At 41.8% G+C, this 17,436-nt stretch overlaps 1 protein-coding gene and 1 pseudogene across 3 annotated transcripts in view; both read left to right on the top strand.

The window, feature by feature from the left end:
• LOC148358830 (CD166 antigen homolog A-like) overlaps positions 1-3,380 on the top strand; it is a 92,173-nt gene extending 88,793 nt beyond the window's left edge. For 2 of the 3 annotated variants that reach the window (XM_088345566.1, XM_088345564.1), the window contains 2 exons: positions 2,161-2,272; positions 2,368-3,380. In XM_088345566.1, the coding sequence (XP_088201692.1) occupies positions 2,161-2,272; positions 2,368-2,470 (215 nt within the window). In that variant the 3' untranslated portion in view covers positions 2,471-3,380. The remainder of the gene's footprint in view (positions 1-2,160; positions 2,273-2,367) is intronic. The other variant, XM_088345565.1, reaches the window with a different exon arrangement.
• A 13,608-nt stretch (positions 3,381-16,988) lies between these two features.
• LOC148358829 (U2 spliceosomal RNA) lies at positions 16,989-17,078 on the top strand (annotated as a pseudogene).
• Positions 17,079-17,436: the final 358 nt, after the last annotated feature.

Here is a 17,436-nt window from a genome sequence, read left to right as displayed (position 1 = left end):
TGTCAACTCACTTGGCAAAGACTTCACCAAGTTCAACATGTTTGACCTGCTCAGCAGTGCACACTTGAATGACATTGGTATACAGTATGTGCTGCTACTCGGGATTTGATGTTTGATATAGATGCACATGTCATGTTTAGGCACAATTTCATCATCTTCGTGTCCTTCACTGTCATTTCGCCGATGTAGCTCCCTTAGCTTAGCACACTTGGCCGAGCGACAGCCCCGCTTTTGTTTACGATCCCTACACCGTCTCCGCCGCTTCATAAGTGGGTTGGCCACCCACGGAGATCCCGTATCTCGTATATTTCTTGCGGGATATCAAAGGTGGTATAAAAAGCGCCCAAAAAGTCAAAATTTAGACGCAGACCCAATTGTATAAGTTCCTCCCGACTATAGGTATTATTGGCGACGCATTTGTCCAGAAAATAAAGCAAAAAAGACAAGAGAATGGTAATAAATAGAAAATTTGCTGAAAAGCTGTGAGCCGCTGCATCCATGCGCGCCGCCACCATCTTCAAAGCTGAAAGCTAGCAGCATTTAGTAGATTGCAGGAGTGCAATGAGAGAGAGGAGAAAAGGTGTGATGGCACCACATTTGTTTTCAGAGATAATTTTCTCAGCTTCAGTAGGCCCAGCCTGGTAGTTGTATCTGTTTACTGCGAAAACTCTTATTTTCTATTCATTGTTTTATTGATTCAAAGCAGTATGACAATTGAGGCAAGCATTTTGTATTGATAGCTCCCACTTGAGTTTTTTTTAGTGTGGTGAGTTGGCTCAGATCTAAAGCTGCATATATTTAACTATATTCAACTGTAATATTTAGGGTGAGTTGTTTGAGGTGTCCCTGAATAGGAAAGTTAAATATTTTCTCTATTTATTACATGTTCGCAATGCCCAACTTAGTTCAAAGAACCCTAATGATTCCATATATCTTTATTTTACTTTTATCAGGCTTGTTCAGGTTGGAACAAACGCCCAAAAAGATGAAAAAAATAATAATAATTGAGCGCGTCTAAGAAATGCACGCAAGTTAGGTGTTACTATGACACATCCTGGCTTAAAATTCAATGCCAAACACAAAAATATGTGTTTTTCCCATTGGAAATGTGTTGTGCTTAAGAAAATATATGTGATTGATATTTGTAGGTTAGGCTACAAATATAGGGCGAATGAATAGGTTCTGATATACAATTTTGGTGCAACTTAAGACACATCATCAGTGTTGAGACCTGGGTCCATTGGGTGCTCCGGGTCTCACAACAGACATTCTTGCCCAGAGTACCCAGCCGGGGTTGATCAAGTCCTGTCTCAAGAGCCTGTGACCATGTGTCGCCCCGCTTGATCTACAGCCATCTGAACACCTTCTCTGCTGTGTCGCTGATGGCTTACCTGTTGTGCAGTGCCTTCACTCTGACCTGCAAATCCTCAGCACCCGACCTCTGTGGGATTGTACCTGGTCTTCCGTCCGTGCTTCGGCATTTGGCTGTCAGTGCCTCATACTTGGCTCGCTTCCTTTCTATAAACTTCTCCGCCCTGGCATCCCAGGGAACAGTCAATTCCAGCAGGACCACTTAACTTGTTGTGTCTGACACAAGGATGATTTTAGGCCTGATTGTGGTCACCGCAATGTTCTTTGGGAACTTGAGCTGTTTCCCTAGGTCTACTTTCAACTGACAGTCCTTGGCTGTTGCCAGGAGACCAGCTACTTCATCCTGATGCTGCTGTGGTTTCTCCCCAGCTTTGACAAAGGCAATGGACTGCCTTGCTGGCTGATTGTGTTTTCTGGTGGAAATCCTTGTGCTGATGGCTTCAGCAATGACTTGGGGCACTTGGTCATGACACCAGCAGTAGCGTCTCTCTTTCAATGCTCGTGGCCAGCATAATATTAAAAAAAAAAACCAAGTGTAGATATTTGGCGTCCACCATATAGCCACCTAAGAACCCATGAGTAGCCCACGGACTGTGTTTGACATGCCTGTCCTTAACAAATTTGCTGTCATAAACATTCACCCCTGCCGTTCATGATCATGCGCAGTGGCAGTGTATACATCCAGCTGGCTTTAGGTTGCAAGTTCCTGTCGTGATTCAGGAGGTCCTCACAGGAACATGACTGTCAAAAACCTGACATTGGATTTTGTTTCCTGTGTTGGTTTTTCAGACCAATCGGAGGATGCTGATCAAACCAAGCTGGTGGTCGGAGTAGTGGTCGGTCTCCTCATCGCCGCCATGGTCATCGGCCTGGCCTACGGAATCTACCAGAAGAAATCCAAGTGAGTCAGCCAACTGAAAAACAGGTTTAAAATACAGTAAACACCGGGATATGACATTATTCCATGCTATTGTGCCATTTTGCCATTTTCATCAGGCAAGGCAGTTGGAAGACGGGCGAGAAGGAGAACGGTTCCTCCGAGGAGGAACGCAAGCTGGAGGAGAAAGTGGAGGAGAACAGCCAAAAAGCTGAAGTGTAGAATCCCCGGCCCACGCCGCCCGCCATCTTTTGGGAATGTGAAAGGTGGCAAGCGCTCGAGCACCGTGACGCGAATTCCCGCTAACGCCGTTGTCCTTTTGCAGTGAGAACATGGAACTTTGCACGTTTCTCTCCTCACCTCATCTTTTGGGAAAGAAGAATTTAAAATAGAAAATTCTACGTTACAATGGAGACGGCTTGGATTCGATTTCAGGGAGAATGTTACTACAAATCTAATCCTAATCCGGATTAAAGAGAAAAAAAATAATAATAAATTGGATACCGCGTGTGCTAAAGCATGCACGACTGGACACAGTGTAGCTTCTGTTTTTTGTTAGCCATCTTGTTTGTTAGGAAGGAACTTCTTTGATTAGTTGCTGCCAGTTCGAAAAACTTCTAGACCAGTTTTGCCTTTTCGTGTAGAAAGCGCATCGTGTCTCATATCATCTTTTCGTTTTTTTCTACGAAGGTCTCGGTTTGTTTGTTCATACGTAGGAAGGCTCAAGGGTTAATACTGAAGTTGGTCTTTTTTTTTTTTTTTTTTTCCAAATGTACCGTCGTCGTCGTCCGTTCTGCCTTCATTTCAAGGAAATCCCGCCCCCCTCAGTTCGGCGATTCACGTTTTCAGTCGATGAGTTTTGAAGGCAAGGACCGAGCCGTTTGTGAAGTATGAGTTTTTGGTTTTATTGTGGTCGCTGTTGCTATTTATGTTGTACGAGAAGTTTTGATGAATTAAAGAAAAAAAGACAAAAAAAAACGCGCTTGCGGACTGGAGATGAATCGTTGGTATTAATTTCTGAATCAAAAGCATCCGATTGGACGAATGACCAAAGAAAGTGAATTGTCATGCAAGTATTGTAAATATGTTTTTTTTTGTACTTTTGTTTAAAATAAAGTGTACATTTGGAAAACGTTTGTTCACTGTCTTCTTATCGTTTCCAAAATAAATTTTTGGGGGCATTTTTCACATCCAGGGTAACTTACTTAAATGCCTGTAAAATATGGTCCTGATATTCAATGTCCTTCTGGTCTATTCAAGTCAAGTCACGTTTATTTGTATAGACCCTAATCACAAGGGGTCTAAAAGGGCTGCGCAGACCTCAGACTAAATGCTGAGTCACCTTTTATGGCATTTTTCACATCTAGGGTAACTTACTTAACTGCCTCTAAAATATGTTTTTTATATTCAATGTCCTGGTCTAGTTTAGTCAAGTCATGTGTCACGAACCAGAATGGAATCTCGGACCCAATTGCCTTAGTTTTAAAGGAATCTATTGGATTGACCTGACAGCTTGCTTTGGAAGCTGATGGTTGTCGGTCGCTAGCAGCGTTGGACGGAATGGCACTCCATGACAGGTAGGCAGAATCGATATAGCTTAGCGGGCAGGTCGGTGGCCAGAGCAGGAGAGTAGATCGTAAACGTGGGACAGAAACGGGTCCAAACAGGAAGCAGGCAGGAATCAAGCAGGAGATGTCTTTCGTACTGGTAATCTGGCGAAACCTACAGAGGGACACAAGTACAGTCTGACACTCCCCTCTGGGTGCTGACAGCTTAAGAGGGGAGTGCCAGCCAATCAGAGAGCGCGCTCCTGCGCGCCAAGCGATTGCCCCAGGTGTTTTCATTTTGGCAATCATGACATCATGTTTAATCTTATAATCCTTAATCACAAGGAGTTTTAAGATCCGCACAGCCCGCAGGCTAATTTGGGTTTATAAGAAGATATTTTGTGCCCCCCGCCTTAATATGAATGGCTAATGTTATTGCAGCTGCTAATTAGTTAGGCAAGGCTCGAAATTGGGAGACGTTTAACTCGAATTAAAGCATGGGTTAGCAAAAAGTATGTTTGGAGCCTCGAATAAAATCTTTACATAATCCTTATAAGGAAGGTGACACATATATATATATATAATCATCACGGGTCTAACTAGCCCCTCGGGCCATACTTTGGGAAATGTCTGGTCTAAGTATTATTATTATTACTGACTAGATGGGATGGCCAACAAGTAAGTTTTAAGACCCCTGCCCTCAATGCATTTTCATATCAAAGACACATACTACCATCTAGCGGCAATTCCTTAGAATGCAGCAGTGTTTACCCACACAACGTTGCAGAAGACCAGTGTCGGGTACGTTACTAGTTATTAGTTATGGTTACTAAGTACTTCTTCCAAAAAGTAACCGAGTTATCAACTGAATTACTGTATATTAAAAGTAAATAGTTACCAAGGAAAGTAACTTTTCCATTATATTAAAAGAAGTTGTATGTCGAAGAAATCAGGTTGTTTTTGTTGCTTTAATCCCCACATTACCAGTTGTTATTGACTTAAAAGGGAATAAGGAAAGAAAATAAAGAAATAAAAAAGGAAGAAAAAAAAGATAAACTTTTAATTTTCATGTTGACAGACTTACAGAAAAACACTGGAAATATAATTAAATTATAGGTCTACAAAAAAAGATAAAATACAGACAATTTTAACCTTTTTATGCTTAACAAATTTAAAGTCAATATCACCGAATCCCCAAAACATGCAGGTTGACTAATCATAGGAGAAAAAAGGCCTCTTGGAGGAAACCAGCCGTTAATAGCTGGGGAGCCGGATCCTTTCGATTATTTTCAAGAGCCGGCTCATAGAGACCTTTTGTTCGCGAACGACACAAGTCAGTTGCTGTCAAAACTCACCCCTCATCCGCTTTTGCTTCCTGACTTCCTTCCTTCCTTCCCCTCTTCCTTTCTTTCCTCCTTTCCCTCCTTCATTTCAACCTACCTTTTTTCCTTCCTTCCTTTCTGTGTACCTTCCTTTCTTTCCTTGTTTCTTCCTTCATTTCTTCTGACCGTCTTTCCTTTCTTTCTTTCTCCTTACCTTCTTTCCTTGTTTCTTCCCTTCATTTCTACTCACCTTCTTTCCTTTCTTTCTTTCTCCTTACCTTCTTTCCTTTCTTTCTTTCTCCTTACCTTCCTTCGTTCCTTCCTTCCCCTCTTCCTTTCTTTCCTCCTTTCTCTCCTTCATTCCTACCTACCTTCTTTCCTTCCTTCCTTCCTGTGTACCTTCCTTTCTTTCCTTGTTTCTTTCCTTCATTTCTACTGACCTTCTTTCCTTCCTTTCTTTCTCCTTACCTTCTTTCCTTGTTTCTTTCCTTCATTTCTACTGACCTTCTTTCCTTTCTTTTTTTCTCCTTACCTTCTTTCCTTTCTTTCTTTCTCCCTACCTTCCTTCATTCCTTCCTTCCTCTTTTCCTTTCTTTCCTCCTTTCTCTCCTTCATTTCTACCTACCTACTTTCCTTCCTTCCTTTCTGTGTACCTTCCTTTCTTTCCTTCATTTCTACTGACCTTCTTTCCTTTCTTTCTTTTCCTTACCTTCTTTCCTTGTTTCTTTCCTTCATTTCTACTGACCCTCTTTCCTTTCTTTGTTTCTTTCTCCTTACCTTCCTTCATTCCTTCCTTCCTCTCTTCCATTCTTTCCTCCTTTCTCTCCTTCATATCTACCTACCTTCTTTCCTTCCTTCCTTTCTGTGTACCTTCCTTTCTTTCCTTCTTTCCTTGTTTCTTTCCTTCATTTCTACTGACCTTCTTTCCTTTCTTTCTTTCTTCTTACCTTCTTTCCTTGTTTCTTTCCTTCATTTCTACTGACTTTCTTTCATTTCTTTCTTTCTCCTTACCTTATTTCCTTTCTTTCTTTCTCCTTACCTTCTTTCCTTTCTTTCTTTCTCCTTACCTTCCTTCATTCCTTCCTTCATCTCTTCCTTTCTTTCCTCCGTTCTCTCCTTCATTTCTACCTACCTACTTTCCTTCCTCCCTTTCTGTGTACCTTCCTTTCTTTCCTTCTTTCCTTGTTTCTTTCCTTCATTTCTACTGACCTTCTTTCCTTTCTTTCTTTTCCTTACCTTCTTTCCTTGTTTCTTTCCTTCATTTCTACTGACCTTCTTTCCTTTCTTTCTTTCTTTCTTTCTTTCTTTCTCCTTACCTTCATTCCTTCCTTCCTCTCTTCCTTTCTTTCCTCCTTTCTCTCCTTCATTTCTACTTACCTCCTTTCCTTCCTTCCTGTGTATCTTCTTTTCTTTCCTTCTTTCCTTGTTTCTTTCCTTCATTTCTACTGACCTACTTTCCTTTCTTTCTTCCCCCTTACCTTCCTTCCTTTCTTTCCTTCATTTCTACCTACCTTCCTTCTTTCCTTCATTTATACCTACCTTCTTTCTTTCCTTCCTACCTTCCTTTCTCTGTACCTTCTTTACTTCCTTCCTTCCGTCCTGCAGACATAAATGCTACAAAAACACGGAACTAATATACATCAAAATATATGATCATTAAGAGACCCGAGTGTGTCCTTCCCGGCTTTTCTGGGAATAAACGTCAGTCCCAAAGCGCCATTTATATGTTGACTTTTTTTTTTTTTTCCAAAAACTATAAAGATGAAAACAATATGCCTATGGGGGCATTTGACTACTTTTACGAGAAAAAGTCAAAGGATGCGGAAAGAAAGATGGGTGGGGAGGACGGCGAAGATTGAAGAGCAACATGGACATCTAGTGGTCAAAGTACAGAACTGCAATCACAACAAATCACTGTGACAATATATGGCAAGAGGTTTGAAATAAAACATATAAATAAAAATGTTATGTCGCGATTTTAAGGGATTTATTTTCAATTCCAGTTCTAAACGTTTTAATTTATATTTTTAAACGAGGCTTTTTAAGAAGATTTAATGAAAAAGAAAGAAGAGTTAGACGATAACATGTTAACCTGCTAGTATCAAAACTAAACGTTTTGACGTAAGTTCGTCATATAAAGAAATGATAGAAATATTTTTTTAAAGATTCTGTATTTTCTTTTTTTATATTTGTTTTATAAAATAGAACATTTTTTATTTATTTTCATTTTCAATAGGTGGGCGGATCACTTAAACACACGGGTCATACGGGCACCGTTTCCTGTGGTGTGTCTTGGGCATGCAAAGCCTGGTTGTAAACAAACATATTCTTTAGAAAAAGGATTTATGTAACGGGTGTAATAATAACTTTTGTTTTGTTGATATTCCTGCTGGAATATGTTCTAATAGTTTGTGTATAAGTATCCTGCAATGACGTGTCCAACAGCGCCACCTGCTGGTACAAGGTAAGGTTTAGTTTAGCCTGATTTTATGACCGGAAGCGCGCTGCTAACCACAATCTTTTGGTGCTCCGCAAAAAGTTTATTAACAACATTAAAACCACCACTGACAAATCTTGCAACATACACAGTAATGTAATCGATGTTGTCAAGCTGTTTGGATTCATTTTCGTTTCGTTTCTGTCGCCATTTATGTTAGTTTTGCCGTACGTTGTACTCTACTGAAATGCTAATTTCCTTCATAGATGTTGAGAACCAGCGGAGGTGTTAACCACATGGTGTGTGTGTATGTTGTGTCGTCCATTGCAGCAACTGTAATAAAAGCCTCATCATCCAGTCCAGCCAGAATGTGGATCTTGGTGGGACGGGTACACTGCGGTTACATTTATTGTCATTTATAGCCAAAGCTACAATGGAATGGTTCACCAAAAAACATATCAAGGTGTTAAAATGGCCAAATCAAAGTCCAGACCTCAATCCAATTGAGAATCTGTGGAAAGAACTGAAAACTGCTGTTCACAAACACGTTCCATCCAACCTCACTGAGCTCGAGCTGTTTTGCAAGGAGGAATGGGCAAAAATATCCGTTTCTCGATGTGCAAAACTGATAGAGACATAACCCAAGCGACTTGCAGCTGTAATCGCAGCAAAAGGTGGCGCTATAAAGTATTAACGCAATGGGGCTGAATCATTTTGCACACCCCAAAAAATATCCAATAAAGTGTGTTCCACTTTATGATTGTGTCCCACTTATTGTTGATGCTTAACAAGAAATTACAGTTTTATATCGTGATTTTTGAAGTCTGAAATGTCACAAATTTTAGCGAGTCCACGGCACAATTCTGAGGTCCTGTGTGGAGTTTGCATGTTCTCCCCGTGCTTGCACTCCGGTTTTCTCCCACATTCGAAAAGCATGCATGTCAGGTTAATTGGCCTGTCCAAATTGTTCCTAGATGTGAATGAGCGAGTGAGTGGTCTGTCTCAGTGTGCCCTGCGACTGGCAACCAGTTCAGGGTATCTGTCACGACCAACACAAACGGTAGACCCAATCGCGTAACATTTCTCACAAATTTATTGAGATATAGAGGAGGAAGGGCTGCGCCTGTGCTTGCTGGACGCGGGAAGCAAGTCGCTCTCGCAATCAGATCGTGATCCGAATACGGAAGTGGATCTTCTGTAGCGGGAGATGGCGGTGTCAAGGACAGAATAACAGGTCGATAGCGGGGACAGGAGAGCAGACGTGGTCGGGATCGAGAACAGGTCGTAAGCCGGGACGGGGGAGCAGACGTGGTCGGGATCATAAACAGGGACAAACGGGGGAGATCAGGAACCTACAGGTGGAAAAACAGGACAGGCGGGAGTCAGGGTCAAAAATGCTTGCCTTGTAATAACAAAGCTTCGCTGACAGACTGACAACCAGAGAGTGAAAGGACTGGGCTTAAAAAGGGACAGGGAACCAATCAGAAGGCGCCAAATGAGCGGGCACAGGTGATCCAAATCAATAATCATGACAGCATCCCCTGCCCACTGCCCGAAGATAACTGGGATGGGCTCCAGCACCCCCGCGACCCTACTGAGGATAAGCGATGCAGATAACGGATGGATGGATGGATTCCGTGTTCAAATTGTTTTTAATTTACCACCAGGAGGCGCTATAAAAAACACACTGTCCTTTTAAATATCACAGAGATATTCATCTCCTGAGCCACATGAAAAAAAAATGTGATTAGCTTAAAGCCGTACATGCTTTACCTCGGACAATTCTTCCGTTCTTCTGCATGTGCAAAAGAGTATGAGAAATATGCAGTCTATGCATTTAATCCTATTCAGAAGAGCACACAGAAAGTGCGACAGTCAACAGATTAGAGACTTTGAATAGCGAGGCCAGAACTGGTTTGAAGCGATAACATAGACCATCACAAGAGGGAAACTAAATCCATACACCTTTTATGAAACCTCAATAGAACATCGTTTTTATATCCACAATTTCAAAATACACTCAACGAGCGCCTTATAAAAGAATGCAGGCGATTTAAAATCAAACTCATAGCTGACTGGAAGCAATATATCTTATTGCAATTGGATCTGTGGAGCGCAGTTTTGTTCCGTGCATTTCTCACCTAGGCCTTCAGTGATGGCCTTTAGTGATGTGTCTTTCTGGAACGAACCTGTCACGGTTGCCATGGCGCCCAATTGGCCCCGCCCGTGTGGCGCTAGCTGAAGCTCGTTGACGGATTGGCTTCCCCACTATCTAAACCCTGTCCTGTCAACCCCCTGTTGTCAGTCCGTCTGCAAACGTCTGTTTTTCAAGGCAAGCCTTTTTTCAAGCCCTGACTCCCGCCTGTCCCGTTTTTGCTCCCGTTTGTCTCCGGCTAAGACCTGTTTTGATGTCGACCACATCTGCTCTCCTGTCCCGGCTTACGACCCGTTTTTGATCCCGACCACGTATACTGTCCCGATCTGGCTTACGACTCTTTTCCGACCTCGACCACGTTTTTGCTCTCCAGTCCCGGCTACCGACCAGTTTTCCCGTCGCTGACACCGCCATCGCTCACTACGGAAGATCCACTTCCGCGTTCGGATCACAAGCGGAGTACGAGAGCAACCCGCTTCCCGCGTCCAGCGAACATTGGATCGTGGGCGCAGCCATTCTTCGTTTCTTCAATAACACTTGTGGTAAACGTTACACAAGTGGGTCCTATTTCCGTTCTGGTCATGACAGAACCAGCTCTATGAGCAACAGGAACCGGCTCCCCATCAATTCCCTTTGAGACAATTTTTTTAACCTGTTGTGATCGGTCGATATGCATTTTTCCCCTATTTTTTTAATTTTCGATTTGTAGTACAAAAATACTAAAGTTTTTTTTTTTTTTTTTAAATTTGTAAATATTTTATTTTATGTTTACTGTGTTTTTCAGGAATAATGTATTTTGTATGAATGGTCTCCACTCATAGAGCTTTTTATGTCACTAAAGGGCACCCAATGCACTTAAAATGTGCCTCACACTTACCCATTCACACACACACACTCACACACCGATAACTGCGGCAGCCATGCAAGCCGCCTACCTGCTTTTTATATTCTACATAACAAGCGGTAAATTTGTCCCACCAGTTAGCCACTGGCTTGGTCAAGCTTGGGTGCTGACTTGGGTAAGTTCTCTGGCTACTTTGTTTTGGGATAGTTAGGATATGCTCTCTTGCCTTTTTTTCTGGCCAAATTTAGACTGCCCTTGCAAGGTGAGACGTGTACCAGCTCTGGTTCCCGGTCTCCTGGGAGGGGCGGACCCTCTGTGGCGGGGTTGTCACGTCAACCTTTGATGCGAAAACAATCTTTGTGATTGATTTAAAACACAATATTCACTTCATGTGTTTTGACATTGTTTGATCATTTTCTGACATTGCAAAACGGGATTCCGACCAAACGTTGACAGGGTTGGGTAGGGTTACTTTAACTTGATTACTTTCAATTACTTTTGGATTACTCCAATACCAAATATGCTAATAAAAGACAAAAAAAAACTAAATATGAATAAAATTACTAAATTTTGCGCATGCTTGGGGAGTAACGGAATACATGGAACGGCAAAAATGATGTTGGCAAGCTGTTTGGATTTATTTTCATTTTGTTTCTGTCGCATTTTATGTTAGTTTTGTCGGAGATCAAAGAGATCAAAGCCAGGAGAGAAAGCTTACCACGTGTTGTGAGTCATTATTTTATTCATATTTAGTTTATTTTGTCTTTTATTAGCATATTTGGTATTGGACTAATCCAAAAGTCATTGAAAGTAATCCAGTTAAAGTAACCCTACCCAACCCTGAACGTTGAATACTCTACATCAGTGACAAAAATTCGCTCTCATCTTCAAAAAGGTTGGAGACCCCTGCACTATCCTCACCATATGCCTCTGGCTCGGTTTTGTATGTACCAGACACAAATACAAAAAAAATGCAGTTTTTTTTTTGGTTACAAAACCAATTAAACCAAGTAACTGGGGAAAATATGCTGACATGACTCGTTTCCTGAATGTTCCTGTCAAGCCGTTTCCACCCGCTTGCGAGAGAGTCAAAGTACGCTGATGAGATGTGCAGAGATAGCGTCCCTCGAGGTTTTTTAGTCATCACCAGGCAGCTCTGCGTGAAACTTGCAGACCTCTTTTTTCAATTAGACTCTGACCGCAAGTCCAGTGGACAGGCAAGAGCCGCAAATGTCACTTTGGACTTGGGTTTCACTTCCCAACCGTCTTAAACGTGTGGGTGAGTGGGTGCGTGCATGGTTGGACTGGGCAAACCGATCCAAATATTGATATTATCAATACTAATATACATAATACATCCATAAATTATTCATTCGGAAAGAAGGAAATTATAATTTAAGGGGCTGTAGTAAATTTATAATCCCAAAGGTGAGAACCACCAGGAAAAGTATGTGTGTGTCTGTGTGCGGAGTCAAACTTTGGAACAATCTACAAGACGAGATCAAACAATGTCCAACTATTCACTTGTTCGAATTGAAATACGAAAAAACATTCCTGGCGGAATACAGAGATGAAGAAAATGGGTGAGTGATACGAGAGATTGGGAATACTGCGTCTACTACTATGGTTAACTTTGTTGTTATTGTTGCTATTGTTATATCGTAACTGTTATTATTAATATTATTACTATTGTTGTTATTATCATTGGTGTATTTTATAGGGAAGATGAAGGAGGTAGTAAAAATAAGCATTTGCTTCTTACTACCCCTTTTCGAACATGTTATCTAACATTATTTTGTTGTTAAGTTACTGTTTTTGTTCTGTTTTTATTTCAATGTTCGAAATAAAGTTTCCATTCATTCATTCAATACTTCACTCCTCCACTAATTCCCTCAAAGAGACGCTTCTGTTTCTTCATTTTCCTCATGTTGAGGTTTTTTGAGTTTTTCCTTGCCCTCATGTTGGGTCCAGATCAGGGGATGGTGTAATAATATTCTGAAAAAATAGTCTGTGTAATAACCTGTGAAGCCCTTTGAGACTCTTTGTGATTAAGGGGTATACAAATAAAAATGACTTGACTTGACTATATGTAGATCGTGCAGCCCTTCTCTCTCACACACAGCGTCTTTGGCACTTCTTAGGCAAGTTTATGCCTGAGGTTCTGACAAACAGACAAACTTTTAGCAAACCCTACCCGGCCTGTTGCTGCATCCTGCCTGCCAGGCAGAAAAGATGGCCAAAAATTGGCCCCATTCTAACAGCCCATTGTGGAGTTTTTTTTTTTAACTACAGAAAAGGACAATGCCAAGTGTAATTGGTGCTGTCATGCCATCTGCTATTATGGAAACACCACAAATTTACATAAACACAAGATGCAAGATGCTGGAACCAAAATGTAAACATGTTGCTTTTGGGAAACAAAAACCTGTAAATCCATTGTTACTATGAGAATTGATCCGTGTGGGTCCTGCTCGTCCGAACCAGGTAGAGGATGCCGTAGTGTCTAGAGTGCTAATTGAACACACCGGGTGCTCATTAACTTTAGTAGTTAAAAGCAGAAACCACAAATATTTCTGTCGGATCGTCTGCTTAGAACAGTATAGATTGCAGTACCACACTCACCAGTCAAGTTGAATTTCATAAGACTTTGCCTTTTTTACCAGCTGCCTAGTTTTGGACTGTGTTTTCTGTTTTTGATTTAGTCTTTCCTCCATCGGAGCACTTTGTGTTCAACCCCCTTCCCCAATTAAAAACTATCAAATTCCTGCGTGTATCTGTCAGGACCAGAATGGAGACACAGGACCCACTTGCGTAACGTTACTCACGGTTTTATTTTTTTTACAGACGCGGAAGTGGGACTTCCGTGGCGAGCGATCGCAGGAACAGAAAAAGTCGAAAGCCAGGAGAAGAGAGTAGACGTGGTCGAGAACAAAAACGGGTCGTTATTCGGGACGGGAGAACAGACGTGGTCGAGATCAAAACAGGTCGTAACGGGAGACAAAGTAGGAGCAAAAAACAGGCGAAAAAGGACTAGCCGTGTAAAAACAGCGATTCAGGAGCCAATCCGTCAACAAGCTCCAGCTGGCGCCACCCGGGCCGGGCCAATTGGGCGCCATGGCAACCGTGACCCACGGGTGCGGCCAATTGGGCGCCATGGCAACCGTGACAGTATCCTGCCTCACTACGTAACATGATCATTTTTGTTTAGTTACATTACATGTCACATTTTTATTTTTGTGTTCTGCAGTTGTTTTTAATTGTACCTTTTTATTATTTACTTTCCTCGTTTGGGGGACAGGGGGCATTGGTAGGGTGTGGTTGAGGTCATCTGCTATTATCCCTCGGGTCCTTCTCCTCACATGGTTGTTCTGTACCTTGCCATAATTATATTGTATTTCTGATATGATTTACTGTGTTTTATTTTATTTTATTTTATCCATAGTGTGTGTCTGTGTATTAGGTGTTTAGGGTTATTGGGTGGGAAAAAATGGGGGGATTTTATTGTCTTATTGTACACTGAATGCTTTTATGCAGCAATTAGAGTGGCAATTAAAAATTTGTATCCTCAACTGACTTTATTTTCAAAAGATTCTGATATTTTTGTCATGAACCAGAACTGGATCAGGACCCAAACGTGTGACGTTCTCACACAGTTGTCAGGCGTGGAAAGACAGGAAGTCAGAGATCAATTCCAATTGCCCGAGTTGATATCGGACAGATGGGGTCGATACCTGACAGGACGGGACAGACAGACAGGATACATAATGAAACAGGATATCGAAAATAAACAGGACAAACAAGACGGGAACAAAAACTGAAGGGAATAATAAACAGGATAAAAATAGACGGGAACAAAACTGGAAACCGACATTAAACAGGACAAAAATAAACGGGAACAATACCGGACAGGAAATACCAACAGGAAACAGGACCGAGTCAAAACCCACGTCTTGCGGGGCATAGGTTCGTTGACGGACTGACAAAGGGTGTGTGAGAGCACTGAACTCAAATAGACAGAAAGCCAATCTGTTAACGAGCCGCAACTGGCGCCACACGGGCGGGGACAATTCGGTGCCATGGCAACCCTGACAACTTTAGTTCTCGAATTCACTCTTTTGTACAGTTTTATTTGTGTTAAATTTATTCAATAGAGTTATATAGTTATCTAATACAAAAAAAAAACATTTAAAATTGCCTAAAATCTTTACTATGTTTCTCATAATTATAAGTTAACTCCAGGTAGGGTTCAATTATTCCATGAGCATGATATTTCCAAGCAAAACATATCAGTATTGGATCAATAGTACCATGTACTTACTTGGATCGGATCGATACCGAAATTCCCAGTATCGCCGGCCCTTAGTGCACTGCTGTGCACGGGTGCGCGTGCACGCAGTGCAAATGTATTGGTCTCCGAGGAGCGAGTTCACCCTGGGGTGCAGAGGCAGGGAGTAGCAGCTGGAGATCTACTCTCCCTTGGTTCCTGTTCCAATTCATTAGCATAGAGCCATAGACAAAGATGTTGACGTCAACACACATGGCCGTCGCCCACACAAGGCGCGAAGACGGCAGGATTTATGCTGTGGTTTTAGGGGTGAAAAAGCTGAAAAGGTGCATTAGTCTGCCAAAAAACTATAGTACGAGAGGATTTGATTCACGTTGGGACTCAGATGGAATCCTAAATGCTTATACAGGCAGAAAATGAATTTTGAAATGTGCCTACTTTTAAAATCAGTTACTTCAACATGATGTAAAAAAACCATGTTTGTATTCCACAAATCCCAAGTCCCCTGACAACGAGACTGAAGCTGCTACAGAGTGATTTTAAAACAGACAAAGCTCCCTGCTCCTCCTGCCCAACGAGCACCGGACCACTGTTTCCTCCCACATTCCAAAAATAATAGAATTTTTAATTGTAGCATGAAAATGGTGAAAGTAAGAAAAGACCTTTATCAAATACAGTCAGAAATCCAACCTAAACCCCAAAGAAAGATGAAAAAAGAAGAAAAAAATCAGAGTTTTATACTTGCACATGCATCATGATCAAGCTGCCGGAGGCTGCAATGATGACATGAGCCAGAAGAGGGCGGCAGAGAAGTTTCCATATTTCGTACAGCTCCTTTAAACCGCCAGTAAGAGTCATTTACCCCCTTTTTATGATCTCGTAGCGGTCTCTCTTACATTAAAAAATTGATGTGCAACTCTTAAAAGGTTGTTGACAATAAAACAAAACAAAGCTCACCAGATTTAATGAGAGCGCCGCTGCGTGGGGCCTGCAGTAAAAAGTCGGTACAAATAAGCCGCAGCGGAATCGGCTCCATCCCACGTTGGACTTTATGAATGGGTTTTCAATGGGTGGCAGGCGAAAATGCTGGCGGGCATGCGCGCAGTGTGTACAGAGTGTTAAATTTGAAGGGCCTGGAAACTCAGAAAGTCGCATTACATTTTCCTGACGTGTTACTCAGCAGATGGTTGATAAATCCGTCACCCATGCAAAATCGGACTTCCCTTTGCGTGAACTATGAATCTCAGTGCTGCGCTTCCAACAGAACCTGTGTCTCAATCGTAGTCTGTATTATGTACCGTAAATTCCGGACTATAAACCGCTACTTTTTTCCCAAATGTTCATCCCTGCGGTTTATTCAGTGAAGCGGCCGATTTATGGAATTTTTCTAACGGCCACCAGCGGCGCTAGAGTAGTAGAGGTAAGATTAAGACCAGTAGAATATGTGCGTCAAGAAAGACTGCAACCTCTAAGTTAAAGCATTCATTGTCTGTAAAGTTAAGGTACGTTCCGATAATGAGGAAAATGCCCTTGAGATATGAGGAGGAAGTTGAAGACGACCTTCCGTGAATTTCAAACTTACGGGATGCTTTTTTTTAACAGGCACGTTTGTTACATTGCTAGCGTGATCCTACTAGCGTGTTGGTACCTTTCAAAGGCACGGTTTGGGATGAAAGTTATAATATTATTATTATGCTTTGAAAACTCTCTCAGTGTACCGTCTTTCTTCCTTAATATGTGTAACCATGTGTAATATGTATTTGCAACTGTATATTTTTGTAATGTATTCATTTTAGAGATTTATTCTGTTATTCGTTCTACGGACGAATCAAAAAGAAGGGGCGGAGCTCACGCGGGCGGATGGGAATTGGGGTAAAGCTGAGTTACCGGTAGATCTGTCTGTTGTTGCAGCAGACAATAGTGGATATATATTTTTCCCCACCCTTAACTTTGGAAATATACATTTTGTTTCCTTGGATTACTTTCAACGGGACCTGGACTTTACAAGTCTGCATCATACGTTAATTACGGGTATCATTTTCTATTTATGATGCCTACTGTGACTCTAGAATTGTGTGTTATCTAACGGTGGCTCTAGAATTGTGTACGAGCTTGCATGATGCCAATCATGAATATAAGATTGTGTACTCTTTGATTTTTGCATTTTGGAGATGGAATATGAGCTTGCTCTGTCCACTCCACGCATCGGCCCGGTATTGCAGTACCTCCGGGAACGGTGCATTCGCAATGATTGCAGCAAGGCTTTAGGGCTAGGACCTTAGCTTGGCCTTTTGGCTGAGAGTAAGTGTCCCGGCTCCTAGGCTTTGTAGCGTATTATGAACTGACCGATAATGGATAATGAATAACGAAGATAGATCAATAACCCTTAAAAACCCCGCTCTGAACTGACCGATAGCGGATAATGGATAATGAATAACGAATATAGATCAATAACCTTTAAAACCCCAAAACCCCCGCAGGCTATTTATGATGCCTACTGTGACTCTAGAATTGTGTGTTATTCGCAATGATCGCAACAAGGCTATAGGGCTAGGACCTTAGCTTAGCCTTTTGGCTGAGAGTAAGTGTCCCGGCTCC

This window comes from Urocampus carinirostris, chromosome 10 (assembly GCF_059441175.1).
Source record: "Urocampus carinirostris isolate Australia breed hairy pipefish chromosome 10, RoL_Ucar_1.0, whole genome shotgun sequence".
Taxonomy (NCBI): Eukaryota; Metazoa; Chordata; class Actinopteri; order Syngnathiformes; family Syngnathidae; genus Urocampus; species Urocampus carinirostris.
The sequence above is the reverse complement of the archived record's forward strand: the minus strand, read 5'-3'. Positions and strand labels throughout refer to the sequence as shown.